Source organism: Brachyistius frenatus, unplaced genomic scaffold, assembly GCF_029030835.1.
Source record: "Brachyistius frenatus isolate BFR_SWC_R1_liver_20210118 unplaced genomic scaffold, ASM2903083v1 Contig_68, whole genome shotgun sequence".
Lineage (NCBI taxonomy): Eukaryota > Metazoa > Chordata > Actinopteri > Embiotocidae > Brachyistius > Brachyistius frenatus.
In genome coordinates this window covers 348,616-365,200 of record NW_027210667.1, presented here as the reverse complement: position 1 = coordinate 365,200, position 16,585 = coordinate 348,616, and the positions used below count along the sequence as shown (strand labels likewise).

Sequence of the window (16,585 nt, the reverse complement as noted above, 5' to 3'; positions counted from 1 at the left end):
GATAACTTGTGTGTAATGATAGAAAGAATGGTCTCGTCTATTTAGAAGTAAAATTTTGATTCCTCACTTGTATTTACTCTTTTAAAGTATTTTTTTTTTCACATTATGATGCCAAGTGTATTTGTAGCTCTAATTAAAGAAGAGAAAATAAATTGCTGGTTTTCACCTGCAGGGGGCGACCTGAGCCCACTTTGCCGCTGAGTCCTCTCCTCTCGTCTCCTCTCCTCCCTGTTTTCCAGCGATGCTGCAGACTGTGTCCTCTTCATCACGGCTCGAACTGGATGTTTCTCACCTTCCTCTTCTCCTCGCTGTCGAGCTGCTCTTCAGCGGATCACCTGAATCTAACCGGTAAGGATTTCCCTTCCACTCGGGGAGCAGCGGGTGTTTTCTGCCTCCGCCTCTCAATCTCACCCTCAGATCAGCGGCAGTGATAATTGGATTTATTGATTCTGCTGCATCTATTAGAAAAACTGCGGTTGGTCCTGTTGTTCGTGGTGTGAGTATTAACGTTGGTATTTTCAAGTCATTTGGTATTTGTGTTCCAGGAGTGCAGATTCTTAATATAGCTGTTACTGTTTTAGAAAAGGTAACCTCGGGAGAAGTGGGCTCACCTCAGAGTGGGTGAGTGTGTGGAGTCACACCGTGGAGTATGTGCTCTTTCATATCTCACGTTTGCTTTTCTGTGTCTGTCGTAAAAGCAGCAAAGCCTGTCCTTCCTCTTTTTGTGCTTATTTTTAGATGGGCATCATGTGTGTTGATGCACTTCACAGTATATTTATAAACTAAAGTGAGGAACAAGGCAGCACGAGCAGAATGAATGGGCATTAGTAACAGCGAAGTGTCCGATTTTTGCAGGTGTGGTTCTGGGTGAACACAGTCATCCATAAAGCCTTGAGTTTTGTCACATTATGTAAGATGTGACAGTGAAGTAGTGAGGACATGTGAGCAGGCCTCAATTATCCATCACTTGAAGCTTTTTGTATACCAACTTAACACATAAGGCGTTGATACTACAAATTTGTGCATTTACTTCAGAAGTATCTGCATTTGCATTCATATTCTATTTTTGATATATGTGTTTTTCTGCATCTGGGGTGCCTTCTGTGATGGGCTGGAGAGGCGCACACCTTTGCTACTGTTGCTACAACATGCTCTTACAGTATGTGAGCTTTGATCGGTTACACAAAGAAATCAGACCCACTGGAGCGTTAAAATGAGAGGTACACTGGTGCCTCCATTTTCATTTATCTTCAATATTTTATGAGAATTCTACATTAAGCACCAAGTGAAGCTCGGTGAACAAGTGAAGGCCTCGGTCAGTGCTCTGCTTCAGATGTATGGCTGCAAAAAAAAAACAGGGAGCTTCTGTTTTTTTTTTGATTGAGGAAAGGAAGTCATTTTGAGCAGACACTCAGACAAGCACTCGTACAGGGATGCACAGATTTCATCAGAGGCCGCAGCGAAGGTCTTGCCTCCGTATCAGGAGGCAGGTGGCAGTGTGAGTTGCTGAACGATGGGGGATGGGGAACATGTTCAGGGAAGCATGTTGGGACGAGCATACATGTCCTTGTTCCCCCTTGTGCCATTATGGTGTCACCACGGGAACATTAGAAGCAGTGCAGCAGCAGGAAAACAACCAGGGAACGTAAATGAAAAGACAAAAATAAATAAATGGATGAAAGTGACAGGGCCGGAGCACGATGGAGCCGAGCACACTGACAGCTTCAACGTACAGCAGTATGTTACGTGTGGGTGGAAATGGTTAATAGGGTGGTACAGGAAGTGAAGAATATCGCTGCAGTCACTCAGAATACTTGCACTGCACTTTCTTCCAGTCAGCAAAACGAGCAGCATCCCGTCCTGTGTCGATCAAATCTCGAGAGATTTTTGAAGAGAGCAAAGTGAAAATTCATTTAAAAGTTTGATTATCTTTGTAATGCTTTTAATTTCATCCACCACAATAGACTGTTAAGCAAACAATTAGGAAGTGCACTTAGTCAGACGGCCACTGTAAGAATCCTCAAAGTCACAGATCACCTGAAGCAAGCAAAATTGCCTTTGTGGAGTTCTGGATGATATTGATGTTACATGTGTTTTTTCCAGCTAAGATTGTTTTCATTTATCCAGGCTGTCTGCCACCCAGTCACCTATGTCAATAACTGAATAACTCTTAATCCTCGATATTATCATTATTTTGTAGATTAGATCGCAAAAACGTAATCATGGAACTTAATAACAAGTAAATCACATACACCATGTCACTGCTACGCTGCTGAATGATGACGGAACGGATTTGGAATTGGAAATCAATTTGAGGTTTGGAAAAGCAATCGTGGCTGCAGCAGAAACAATCCACCAGGTTGCATCTTCTTTCTCGAAAACAGTTTGTCACTTTGTGTGGTGGAACAGTAGCCATTACAGCGCCGTGAGACCTTATAGGGAGGCGAGGGAGAGGCAGGTGTAAGGGAATCTGATGCATTGGTCTCTGTTGTGCAGAGCATGTGCTGAGACAGCAGTTAGTGCAGTGTTTTGCCCGCACTGCAAACAGACACTTCTGTCTTTGGGCTACCTCTGCATTTCTTGTAAAAGTGTATAAAATACAACCCAGTATGTCTGTAGCAGTGTTTGAAGTCTAAATACAAATAAGTGCCGCTACATTCACGTGTTGCCATGCGGTGTTTATCGGACGATATTAGAAAAATCATAAAGTGTGACATTAGCTTGCTGCTCTTGACTTGCGTTTGGTTCTGGTTGGGCAGGATTTGAGTTTTGAAGCTCTGTTATGCCGTCGTCCGACTCTGTTTATCTTCTCTTTCTGCTCTTCTGCTGCCACGTCAACGTTATTGACACATATTTAACACAGAATTCACCAGTTAATCAGCCAAGCTGTTTCAAAACGTTTTTTTGTTTTGCCCTTTCTCCTTTAGTCCTGATGACTTCTGGCAAAAAAAAAAAAAAAAAAAAAAAAAAAATGCTGCATACCTGAAATGAAATATGATTTATTTTCCTCTTTTTGTGATTTAAACGAGAAGTTAGGCACAAATTCATGGAAAATGCTAAGAGCGTTTTTTTATTATTATTTTATTTTGGGTGGAGTGGGGGTGGTGTTGTTGTTGTTGTTGTTTTTTTTACTTGGAGTTCAAGTTATGGTTATAAATGTTAACGAGCACCGAATAATGGCAAAGAAGTGTGCAGGTGCTTTTGTGAGGAAGAGTTTTTGCCCAACATCAGAGAGTCTGTCGAGGCTCTCTGTACTGTACAAAGATCCAGTCTGGAAATAGGTCAATTGCAGACATCCTTGATGATGTGCTTCTGGCTGATGAGATGAAGGGAACTGGCAGAGATGGATGGATGTAAGACACCCTCTTTCCTATTAGAAAAATGCTGGCACCTACTGGCTGATAAACCACAAGGTCATTATTCTGCAGTAATTAGTAAATATAGCTCTATTATAGTAACCTGCCAGTCTGTGGTGGTATTGACAGAGAATTCATTTTTGACCGTTTCAAGCTCAGTGAAATACAAAAGAAGTTTCCCTGTTGATCTCACAGACTAATAAGTATGTCTCAAAAAGAGTTGGCATATCCGACAGTTCTTTTTTTTTCTTTTTCAGATCTTTAGTTTCTTATAATTTCTGTTATGCACACCAAACAGCCTTTTTTAATTATGACATGACTGCAGATACAGGCAGTCACAGGTCATGATATGGAGAACTCCTGAAGGCACTTATAGTACCTGGCCTGGTATATACGTAGTAAACAAGTGAACACGTTCACTGCTAACGCAGGAGTAGGCAACAGTAGGCAGTAGATGATACGAAGGGATTATAGAAAATTACAGTCGCTGCAGAACGTTAGTCTTCTTTTTATGACAAAAGATACTTTGGTCTTGAGACAATCTCCATAACTAAAAGGTTGTTAAGCAGAAATATAAAACGTAATTCTCCTATAAAGGCACAATGTAGCATCTCCGTTGTCATATTAGTTCTCTGTCTGCTTGTCATATACACAGGGGACGGTGTCCAATTTACATTGGCTCCAATAGGAGAATTCATTTTATTAGCCAGAAGACAAACACTTAATTTGCTTATGCTCAATCATTTCTGCAAATGTTTTTTTTCCTGAAGAGCTCATTACATTGTTGCTTTGAGGTATTTAGTCATTCTTTGGTTTATGTTAAACCTATTAATGTCTAGTTTAAATCAAATCAGGAGCTGCATGTTAGACTGCAAGTGGAATTTCTTTTAAATCTCCAAGGTAAATGGTCTCTTGTTTGTAGTCTTGTCATTCGTAAAACCCTTTATGTTATTCTTTTTGTGTAATGAGTGAGTTTTCAGTTAGAAAAAAAAGGATTTGGGCAAATAACAGACCACTGGTGAGGTTTGTCCTAGTTTTAGCTTTTGTTTGTGGTCATATATTTATGGATGGCATCTGAAACTGTGTGAAATTCTGTCTCATCTTGTTCTGTCACACGGTTGTCAGAAAACTGTATGTGTCGCATTGCTCCCGGCTATCACATATACTCCACAGTATTTTATTAAGTACTGAATTCAGTTACACGGCATAACATACATTTGAGATGAGTAACTCGCTGAGATTTAATGTGCAGATGTGATTTTCTTAAATTCCTGAAATAAATTGTATGTGTGTTGTAATGTGAAAAGTAGGTCACGATGGAAAAGAAAATGGTTCTGTGCTTTTGACTGAGGTGCTTCTGGGATTTCTGGGTCCCCTGACAATAGTTCAGTCAAAGCTCTGAAGAAATAAACAAGCCTTGCATGTTTCATGTCTGAAAGAACTGGGAACAATTCATGGTGATATGCTGAAGCAGAATGAAAGACTTGTGATATTACACCCGTTAAATACTTTTTCATCAAGTTATCTTTCATTTTCCTGATCTTTTTATTTGTTGTCTTTTGTTTTTATACAGGATAAGGACCACAGATGTCATAAAGACCCACCTTCCAAGTTAGACATGATATTCAACAGTCTGATTTCTAGCATACTGAAGAGACATGGGAAAATTGGCGCCTGATGTGCCACTAAGACTCTTTAATGGCCAGACAAGACTTTTTTGTAATTGATGCCATGGATGATTGATTTCTTTAAGTGCTCTTGAGGGTGCCAAAATCTCAGGTCTGTTTCCATAATGTGTGAGCGAGGAGAGCCCTTTGGTGAGGGGGAGTTAAGGAATAACAACCGGCAGCGTGGCGTGCTGGCTGATGGGGACGCCAACGCCAATGATATTCAGACAGAGGATGGCGGGACAACCGGGGATACTGGCTCTCTGTCAGGAGTGATGCCTGAAACAGCGGAGCAGGACAAAGTCATCATCTGGGGTACAGACTCTCGGTGTGACGACCCTGAACTGGCTGAGTTTGAGATGCTGGAGTGTCAGGAGATGGAGGCTTATCTGGTTGAGGATGAGGAGGACTTTGTCGGGCTTACAGAAAGGAAAGGGCTTCAAGGACAGCCCCCATCATGCAGAAAAGCCACAGTAGAACAGGCCACAGATAACAGGAGCACAGAAGAGAGGAAGTCAATTCTGCATGGTGCCAGCGAGCAGGAATCCACCGCCTCTCATGTTTCTGAAAGCAGAGAGACTTCCAGGGCTGAGTTAAGCTCTGAAACTGATGTCTTTGTGTCCTGTCTGTCCACCATTTCAAGCATGGTCACCGCTATGGACACTGTTGGCAGGACCCAGACGACAGACTCCTGGCATATTGCCTCTGGTCCTCACTCCATCTCAGAGGACGTGACTCTGGCTTCCCAGATTTGCACCACCATCTCAGAGAGAGGCAAGTCCTCTCAAAGAGAGGATCATCCTTCCCCCTTTGCTAGAAAAAGCACTTCACAAAAAGATGTGGACTTGAATTCGAATTCAACAATTCCCTCAGAGGATGCTGTTTCACAGGCACAAGTGAACAATAGAGTTTTATGCAAGGATGTCAGTGACGAGCACAGGAGGAACAATAACCAGAGAAATAAAGCAGGGAATACCAACGTGGTGGGACGTTGTGATCAAGAGAGACACACTGAGCACAAATCTTTATGCTCCGCTACAAAATCACACGAAGAAAAAATGGATAAAAGCACACAAGCTGAGGAAACCCCTGACCTCAACTACATACCACCCAAAACAGGTGCAAAGGGGAATCAGTCATCAATTGAATCCAAAGCCATAAAGAAACAAGGCTCTTTTGATAACATGTTGAAAAAACAAAACTCTTTTGACAGGAGTTTTAAAAAGCAGCCCTCGTTTGAGAATACTTTCAAGAAGCAGCACTCTTTTGATAACACCATAAAAAAGCAGGGCTCCTTTGGGAACATCGTCACCTCCAGCGCATCAAGTCTGGAGAGGAGGAAGCCATGGGGGAGCCCCAGTCGACCAGCAACTCCTACATCCCCTAAAACCACCTCCTGTTCACCCAAGAGACGACCTCCTGGTTCTCCAGCCAAGGTCCAGGGCATCAGGGCACTGAGCTTGGAGCGCGGTGACTTCCCTCATCGAGGTATGAGTCAAACTGTCAAGCCACCCGGTAAGACAAGTTTGAGCAGTGGCATCCCCAAACCTGTCATGCCTCAACAGAAAGAGCCTGAACCCAGGAGATCTTCGCCTCCCCAGAAGACCAAAAATGTCCGACCGAAAATCATCACATATGTTCGGAAGAATACTCAAGCAAAACCACAAGTCTCTGATTCCCCACACGAAGCCTCTACACACCCACTGAGATTATCTTCTTACTCCAGCCTAACAGCTCACAAAGACCCAAAGGTGGCTCCTCAACCTAAATCCACACCAGCGCTCTGTTCCTCCAATCTGCTGTTTGACAAATATCGTCAGGAGATGCAGAAGGCGGGGTACTATCCTCCGGCCATGGCTCCTGCTGGGGTGAAGCCTCCGAACAGCACCGTTCCTCAAAGGCTTGGCGGGAAGTCGGACAGCTTCCATGAGGAGGTGTCAGAGAAATATCAGCAAGAGGTGAGAAGTGCACTTTTGATTTGATAGACTTTGTATTCACATAATATTAGTGGTACAGGATTAGTGACTTTACATGCTGGTGGCTCAAGTAACACAAGGGTTTGAACAAGTCAGGAGAACAAGTTGTCCATTTCACCTAAATTGAGCACCTCATTTTTCAGACCTTACCATGGTAATATTTTGAAACCGTTTTGAGTGCAAGTGCTTCTCTTCAAATAAAAAAAAAAAAAAAACAGGACCAATCACGACCATCCCTAACAACAGCAGAATGAAGAGAGTTGTTGAAGTGAAGATTATATATATATATGAGAATCTTGTGATATCCCAAAAAGTGAAGACAAAAGGTCTGTCTCCAGTCTGATAGCAGTCAAGCTAACAGTAATGAAACAGTAGATACAAATGTTGTGATGATGACTGACTGCTTTGGGAATGTCTCTCACCAGCATGTTTCCCAAGAAGGAGGAAGTGTCTACCGTTCACCCAGAACCCTGAGGCCTCAGCTGGGGTTAGGAGCTGTGAACAGGCAGCCTGCAGCCAAGGCAAGAGTCCAGCAGACGGGTCAAAGGTCAGCCCCAGCACCATGCCAGTCGGCTCAGGTAGACAGAGTGTCCACCTCAGGCCACCAGGATCTGGCAGGTGAGATGGTGATCTGCTGGTATAATGGGACATTTTACACTAAGTATGGCAAAATTTCAAATAAACGTCAAATAGGATAAAATGTTGAAGTGATGACATTTTATGTCCTAAGGGTCAACTTCACTGTGACATCATTATGTTCCACAAAAACACTTTTCTTTTTAATGCCATAACTCGGGAACAGAAGGGGAGACTGTAACCATATTTCACGTTTGATCAGATACTGAACTGATTACACAAATTTGATGTATCCACCTTCAAATTGTGCTGATGGTAAAGATCTTCTGTGCTGCCGGGTTGAAGATGTCACAGCGTCCACGTTTTTGAATGTTTAGCTTCTTTGCAGCAACATCTATATTTGAAACATCGACTACTGTCATGGCTACAGCTTTGTGTAAAGTACACTTAATAGCTTTTATTAAATCCCTTCAAAGTCCTAACTACATGTATTATATGAGTTTGGACAGACATGGATGTAAACTGCATCATGATCGGTAAGAGGAAGCATACAACAGTGAGGCAGTAATTTCCGTCACTTTTAGAGACTTATGACTTAGAGTTCTATGTGATTTCAGAGTCAGCTGCATACATGCAGAACGTATAGTTTATCTTTTGGAAATAGGTTAACACAAGATGAATTACGTTACATATATATATATATATATATATATAAAGAATATGTCGGATGATTAAGGTAAATTTAGGAAAATGAATCACCTCTCTGCATACTTTACTATTCTGTGCACATCACATCCTCTATTTGTTGAGCTGCAGAGAAGTTAAGCTCCTTCGGCTTGCTGAATGATTAACTTAAATTTGTTTCCTGTCATGCTTATGGATGAGGCTCAACTTTTGACACCTAAACTCTTTGAAGTGCAGAGCATTTTATAGCCATGTATCTTAAATATCCAAGCAACCTCCACTGCATATTTCTACCTGCTCACAGTATAAATCATAATCTAGTCACCTTCCATATGTGGTAGTCTTGCAAATTAATCTCTGAATGAAGGTTGTTATATGTTTTTATTTGTGTGTCATTTTTATAGCAGCATAGGATTAGTGAAAGTGACATGAACTCTCCTTTTTTTACCCATCATGCCAACTGTGTATTATTAGTGTAAATACAATCTCCTGCAGTGAGAAAAATCATTTTCGTTTTTTTCTTATTCCATCTCTGTAACTCACCCTGTGACTGAATATAGCTTCTTTATTTGCAAGGTGGAGATTATCCCTCTGCTACCGCAATATTGCATGTTTTTCAATTTACTTTTAGGAGAGCAAAAGAGGTCGGGCCCAGAAAACACGGCCAAAAGCTTCCTGCTCAAATCAGGCCAGTCCGGTCTCCGTCCTCCAGGATTCTCTGCCGTTCCAGCTGCCCGCCTGGCCGCCTTTGGCTTCATCCGGCGCTCCAGTGTCTCGTCTGTGTCGAGCAACCAGTCTACTGACAGCAGCCATAGTGATCCCTGCCGACCCTCTCAGCGTGAGTAACACTCTCTCTACACATTTCCAATGAGTTAGGGTTATACTGTTTTTACAACTTCATCTTAAATATGACGAGCAGAAAACAGCTCCTGACAAATTATCTCAGAAATCAGGGAGTGCTCGTCTGATTAACAGGAAATTCCACAATTATGTTTGATCACATTCTGCGTCTCCTTATTAGTTCCCCAGTAGGTGTGGCTGTTCCTGCTATCATCAGTTACCATAGTAACAGTCACTCATTTCCTTGTAATTTCTTCATTCATTCATCACAAGTGTGCCCTGAAAGCTGCTGCACCACAGAGCCTTCATGAAGAAATGTGAAGGTCTCCCTCTGCTGCCTCTATTCAGCCTGCATGCTGCAGAACGTCATCAGGATCAGGTAGTTTTAGTCCGACGCCTCTTCATCACCTGCAGATCTCCTCAAACTCGTAACACAGTCAGGCCAGATAATAGTCTCGTAAAAGGCTCCAGCGTTCACCTTGCGGGTTTTTGGTTCCGTTGCAGAAAACAACTGCTGCTCCAGGTTATAACCTGCAGTCATTTAAACGTGACGTACTCTGGCTATTAACAGCATTGTTGTCTTTGTTGGCTTCCATGTAGAGCTTTATTTTACAGTTGTGAACCAATTATAAATTTGCTGTTTTTCTTTGGCATTTAAATGTGCTGCAGTGACTAGATTGGTGTCTCCCAGATAGTATAACACTTTGGAGCAGCATATACAGTCCATTACTGGCAGCTTGCATAGCAATCTTTGCCTTCAGGCTGCTGGCTCAGACAACACTGCTCTATTAGTAGCAGCCGTATGCCTCAAATGCAGCAGCCACAATCATCAGGGATGTTCTCCATGAAAATGTTTTGACTGGGAGTGAGTACAACCTTTTAGAGAAGAGGATGTCATAATTTACATCACGCAACTAGCGACACATCCAATTCATCTGTCCAGTTAGCTCAGGAGGAGCCTGTCACACAGTGTACTCGTATGTCTGTTGGATATTTAAATATTCCTAAACGCATTTGTGTGTTACTGCGAAACGATTGATGGAGCTTACAGAAAATGAAGCATTTAAATTGTTCATCTGGCAAAACTGTTCAACAATTTTTGAATCTGAGGATTTGTTGTTTTTCTCAATTTTATTTTATTTTAAAGTGAATAGCTTTGGCCTTTAGCTTTTTTTTTGTCAGACAAAGCAAAGAATTTGAAGGTGTCATCTTGAGCTTCAGGAAATTATAATGGACATGACTTCCCTTCTGACTATTTTTTAATATTTTATAGACTAGAATAGTAATAGACTGAAATGGCCCTTTCAGTCAACATCAATTGTAGACTTATTCTAATCTAATTATATCAAATTGATCTAACAAAAAACCAAACAAAAATATTAAAGATGTTATGTCTACATAATCGACCTGAATTTTGTTTTATCAATACTTCCATTCTTTATCACGCAAGCCAGAGATCTTATTTGAGAAATTATTTTTGATGTTAATTTAGACAAAAGAAGACATGATAATTGTACATTTAAAATACGCTGCAAAAGAAGAGAGCGTGATTGCTAATGCAAAGAAGGGAGAGCCCTGTCTGTCGTCACTGCTTGTGAATGAGTCACCAGCAGAGCAGAATTCTTCGAGCTTCTCACTGGTGATCAGGGGATGCTTACTGCAGGGGGGGTGGATTAGAACTGTACATGCACGCTGGAAACAAGCGTTCAGCTGTGTGAGTCAGCCTCCATCCGTATCCTTCAGCCAATCCGCTTCTTGGCTCAGTCTTCATTTCAGTAAGACGCCTTGGGAAACAAAACAAAAAAAAATCTGCTGACGCTCCCAGGTGAATTCAAACACTGCAGTGAGAAGAGTCACCGTGATCCCAGTGGAGGTTTCACACACGCCCTGGGCATTTTAACATCAAAACCGATTTAATATTCTCTTTTTAATCTGAATTTCTTATGCTGTCTTTTGTCATTTTAGCTCTAGTCGAGGACCATTAAACCTGCATATTTCACTGACTAACAGGTTTCTGTTTTATGTGTGAGTTCCGCCTCCTTAAACCAACAACTCTCTGATCAGAATAACAATATTTTAATTCAAGGACACAAACTTGTCCTCCTTTCCTCTTCGAAAATGTTATGTTAGCAGTGCTGTAGGTGCAGGGTGTGTCAGCACTGCTGTTGATTGAGAAGATGAATATTTTATGATAAGTAATTGGAGCTCTCTGGTTTGTCACTCTTTGCTTACACTGACAAAATTAATGTAGATACATGTTTCAAAGCCATTAAAAAGGCAGTTAAGTGTTTATCTTATAGAACTGTTATATAAGGGGGGGGGGGGAGCATACTATGTATTGACCAGGGATGTCTCCTCCTGGTTATTTGGAGGAAGTGTTTCTTTCCGGGGATATTTGTGTTGCACTGTTCTTTGTCTATGAATCAAAGTCTTTCATGTCCACAAAAGCTAGAGGCATAATACGCTGTTATAAATAATTAGGATGTTTACACCGTTCTGATTTTTGTTTGTCTAGTTTGCTGCTTCTGCAGTTTGAAAAACTCTCCCAGGAAAGATAGCAACCAGCAGATGCTTGATTCTAGGAAGGCACACAGTGATTCATAACGACATGTAGGGGTTTCCTTTCATGCTTTTTGATTGTAAGCTTAAAATAATTCAATGTTTTAAATTTGTGTTTCAGTGTAAAAGATTATGATAAAAAAACTTTACTAAATTGACAAATGAAAGTCATAATGCCACTATTGTACATTTCCAAACTGTCAGTCAGCAGTCCCTCAATACCAGAATAAATGAAATCTTTCATCATAACAAACAAGACCAGAACAAGAACAGAACAGGAAGAGCATAATTGTAGGCCAGGCTGGAGTGCTTACTCTTTTTTGTAGTGTAAAGTTAGGTACGAAGGGATCTGTCTTTACAGTTTGCAGCCATGTACTTCTCGGTATTATAAATCTCACTGTACAGTGATGCACTGAAATGGAGGCTGATGCTGAACATCTCCCTCCCTTACTCCCCTGTAAGAAACAAAAAATAAGTAGGATCATGGAGTGCTTTAAGGCAGCAGATCATTATATCCACTCGTATGTCCCGACTCGTTCCTTTAGAGGGTCACCGGGGTTGAGTCATGTCCCAGGATGCATTGTGCGGAACGCTGGGAGACGCTCCGGAGAGGTCACCAATACATCACAAAGCTTTCACAAATATGCAAAAAAAAGTTTGAAAATTAAAATTAAGATAAACTGGATGTGCAACATTTTAGATAACTTAAATGTAGTTGTCAAATTATGGAGATAGAGCAGCCATAAATATGTCTAGTGGACTGTGTAACATCTGTCAATCAGTATTAAAACAGATTATATTATATTCAGGAGATAAGAAAATGAGCTTGGAGCTAGTTGAAAGAAAGAATCTTTTATATTGGGCTGGTTTGCTTTCCAGTTCAGTGCTGTTGTATATAAGTGCCCTGATCAGACCATGAGGATCGGAGGCTCCTGGACCTGGTGATTCCACACCGTATTATCCCAAACCTTTCTCAGTCCAAACAGAGCTCCTCTCCTCATCACGTCATTGTTGTTTTGTACCACTCAACTTTCCCTCACACCACTTTGATCAAGCACACACAAACATTCACCACCGATTACCCTGACTGCCACTCCTCATGATCTTTTCAGTTTGTTTTGTGTTAATTTCATGTTTTCTTTCAATAAATTATGTCTTTATTGGCTTTCAACCTACATCTCACTCTTTTGTCATGGCTTTTGAGCAAGGTTGTGAAAAAAGTATTTTCGTTCTCTGACATCTTTCCCGCTCTGTAGATCCCAGCAGTGGCAGCGATGATACACCTCCCAGCGAAGCCCTCCATACTCAGAGACGGCCTCAGCCTCCCAACGCTCCCAGCCTCCAGCGCCGCAGTCTGCCGCCTCAGCACTCCTCCCCACTAGGTACAGCCCCACAACACACAGGCAGGGGAGACAAGCGTCCGGCGGTCAGTTTATGTGTGATTGTTGGTGGTGTGATCACCAGGTCAGAGTTGAAGATCACATGACCCCCGTCATTGGATGTGTGAGTGTGTGCTAGCAGGGGTCTTAGTGGGAGATGCCAACTTAGCACTGGAGGCGCTGTTAGCACTACTGTTAAACTGTAGCCATCACTTCACATGTTGCTGTTCATCAGTCGGAGGCAATGGAAATTACAATCCATCTAATGACATCACTGTTTATAGAAACCGGTGATGTAAGCAGAGAACAGGAAGGCAGGTGTGAACCTTGTCACGTCCTCTGATGGTATTTGTACACACACATGTTTATTGATTTATGTTGTTCGACACTGACAAAACAGGAATCCCATTTCCAAATGAGTTTTCCTGCGTTTGGCAGAAAATATAGCGCCCTCAAAATTGGACTATGGACATGAAGCTGAGCCAGAAAGTATTTTATTTTTAGTCTTTTAATTTATGATTTTAAAGAAACTTCTGCACCAACCGTCTTTACAGTGAGGTTTTCTCTTGACAGTCCCTTTTTCATCTCATTTTCCCCGCGGGGGTCTAATTTAAGATTTGAAGAAAAAAGAATACAGAGTGAAAAGAGATTAACCTACTGAGCTCTTCTGTGATGTGTCTTAACTGTTGCATCACATTCGTGATACAGTACTGCACCGTTGGCTTCCTCTCTGTTCTTGTTGGCATCTTTGTTGTTAGTTGATGCACGTTGCTGCCCATTTTGTGAATGTGGAGTATCGGCTCCATCTAGTGGCCATACTGTGGATCTCTGAGCAGCTTCAGCCCCCTGCAACAAAGTCTGTGGAAAACTGTATTAGCAACGCCAGCTAGTGGCCACTGTACCACAGTGAACATCACTGAACGGTCTACTTGCACGTTTTCAATGTTTTGTGTGGACTGTTCAACAACAACAAAAATATTGTCTTTCTCACATTGTTCAATTAGAATACCTTCTGGGGTCCTGAACTCCTTTGTGTTACAGTTCACACAATCCTGGGAATCAAACATTTCTAATTAACAACAGTAGACTAATGACCTCAATGTTCTCTAGTGTGTGAATCATGGACTGGTCAAAGTATTCAGATCTGTTATGTAAATAAAACAGTGTAAAAATAGATGTTCGTACCATATAAATAAGTCCATAAAAGTCAAGTATGGTTCGCAAAATATACCTAAATTATATAAAGAAAAGTACTTTGCTCATATATTACAGCACTCAGCGCAAAATATAAGTGTTTTATTCCGTAGACAGGTTTTGTCTGCGTTAGGCTATATATCATAGATCAATCAATGAAAATGTTTTTTATGCAAAATAAAATCTTAAGAAAAGAGTAAAAAATATCCCCAAAAAGGCGCAGTGCAGTAGAATTATAAATACTCATATTTAAGAAAACAATATTTACGAAAGAAAATACAAAGTGTATTTCTTGTGTTTTGAATATAAAACAGTAACATTTATCTTTTCTACACAGCCTCTAGGAGAGATTTGCAGAAGGACATAGATGCTGCGCTGTCACCAAAGTTCTCCCCTAAAAGATTTGCGGTGGTTTCGCCCAAGCCTCAGTCCCCCAGTAAGTCAAATGTATCACACTGCAAACATGCAAACACATGCAGATACAGTATACTGTATATCTTCTATTGAGGCTTTAGTTGGTTTCCGAGTGGTAGAAAAGAAGGAAGAAGCCGTCATTCGTGAAACACCATCAGCTTCTACTGTATCTTTAAAAATTGCAGTCAAATACTCTGTTCCTCTCTCTCGCACTCTCCCCGCACTCCATCCCCAGACTTCACCCATGGCAGCCTGATGTTGTCATAGCAACAAGCCACGGTAGCTCTAATGCTTGGTTTGCTCCTGCAGCAGCAGTCTCGCTGGCTCAGATTACACCACTACAAGTCAGCAATATGCGCATTTCTCAGAGACCAGACAGACAAAAGCAGAAAGAGTTTCGGTGCAGGTGATACAGGTTTTGAGACATGTAATAGGCTGGAAGAAACTGCTGCTGATTGGTCTGAGCGCTGAGTGGACTTGAGTAACAGTAAATAGGGAATCTCATTTGTCACTGTGAAAGCAGATACACCACTGAGGCTCCGAGCAGTCAGCAGTCAATATGTTTGTGTGTGTGTGTGTGTGTGTGTGTGTGTGTGTGTGTGTGTGTGTGTGTGTGTGTGTGTGTGTGTGTGTGTGTGTGTGTGTGTGTGTGTGTGTGTGTGTGTGTGTGTGTGTAGAGAGCGTAAACCAAAGCACAATTTCAAACTGACATTTTGTTTCATAAACAGTCTTAAACCCAAAGATATTCAGTTTACTATCATATAATACAGTGGATAGCAACAAATCCTTATAATGGAGTTAATATAATGTTTGGCATTTTGCTTGATAGTTGACTTTAACAATTCATTCATTTTAAAATGATTCGCAATTAATTTGATGTTGCTTCACTATCGAGCGTCACGATATCAGCTTATCATCTGTTGATTAATACAGTTCAATAAATGGTAATGGTTTTATCACAAATTTCTAGTGTATATTTTGAAAAATATTTGTTATTTCCGCTGATAATGATTTTATTTGAACCCTTCTAATGTAATAGCTTTAATATGGAAATCGTTGTGTCACATGATTATTGTTCTCTTCTTGAACATAAGTGTACTGTTTGATCTTATGCATATAATATATGTTCATACAAACTGTCCACTTGTGCGTGTGTGTGTGTGTCAAGATCTTTCACTTAAAAACATTTCATTAAGTCTGAGTGAAAATATCTCACAATACTTTTTTCCTCCACCTGCTCTGTGTATCTGTAGTTCATGGCCAGACAGCAGCGGTTCATGGGTCTATACGGACAGAAAGGACGCAGGAACTGGACCAGGCCCTGATCCAGCAGCTGCGGGAACGCTGTGAGCAGCAGGACCTGCAGCTGCAGACCCTTCAGGCCCAGTTAAAGAAGGCTTCTCTGTGCTTGGATGTTTTCAGCATCACTACCCAGCACTTCTGTCACAAGGTAAGCCTGAGCTGAGCTTTCAGACCACAGCAAGGTCACAGGGGACTTTTTTTTGTGAGCGAGGGTCCAGAGACTTTATTCTGTCCGCATAAACCCTAAAACTAGACTGAAGAGGGTGTCACATGCTCTTCTTCTTCATTTTCATATATTGTCTGTTTAAGAAAGCTCTAACATCAAAGATTTTGGAGCTTGGCATGCACAAGCCAACTTGTAAAAAATTGTATCCCAGAAGTATCTCTTGCCTTTAATTTCTGCTAATTTAGCTTCTGGATGTCATGACTTAGATATTTTCTTACATTACAAACTTTGAGTTTCAGCAGGGGATTTTTAACACAGTTCTTGTTAATATCTGAATGATTATGTAACAATAATATAACTTTGATAAAGTGATGGATGTTATCTTAATTGGTTTTCATGTCACACTAAAATAAACAGTACAAGGATTATTATTTTAGTTAGGCGACTAAAACATAAAAAAAAAAAAACAGTA

General features: G+C 41.2%; 1 protein-coding gene across 5 annotated transcripts in view; it reads left to right on the top strand.

The window, feature by feature from the left end:
• Positions 1–244: 244 nt before the first annotated feature.
• The window catches only part of mtus2b (microtubule associated tumor suppressor candidate 2b), a 195,850-nt gene continuing 179,509 nt past the window's right edge, over positions 245–16,585 (top strand). For 3 of the 5 annotated variants that reach the window (XR_011311264.1, XM_069707366.1, XM_069707364.1), the window contains exons 1-7: positions 245–348; positions 4,930–6,981; positions 7,425–7,617; positions 8,891–9,097; positions 12,915–13,040; positions 14,569–14,667; positions 15,899–16,095. Coding sequence is in view for 4 of the 5 variants with exons in the window: in XM_069707366.1 (XP_069563467.1) it covers positions 5,149–6,981; positions 7,425–7,617; positions 8,891–9,097; positions 12,915–13,040; positions 14,569–14,667; positions 15,899–16,095 (2,655 nt within the window). In the remaining variant the exon portion in view is untranslated. Of the gene's footprint in view, positions 349–405; positions 497–4,929; positions 6,982–7,424; positions 7,618–8,890; positions 9,098–12,914; positions 13,041–14,568; positions 14,668–15,898; positions 16,096–16,585 lie in introns of those variants that run through there. The other 2 variants (XM_069707365.1, XM_069707367.1) reach the window with 2 other exon arrangements.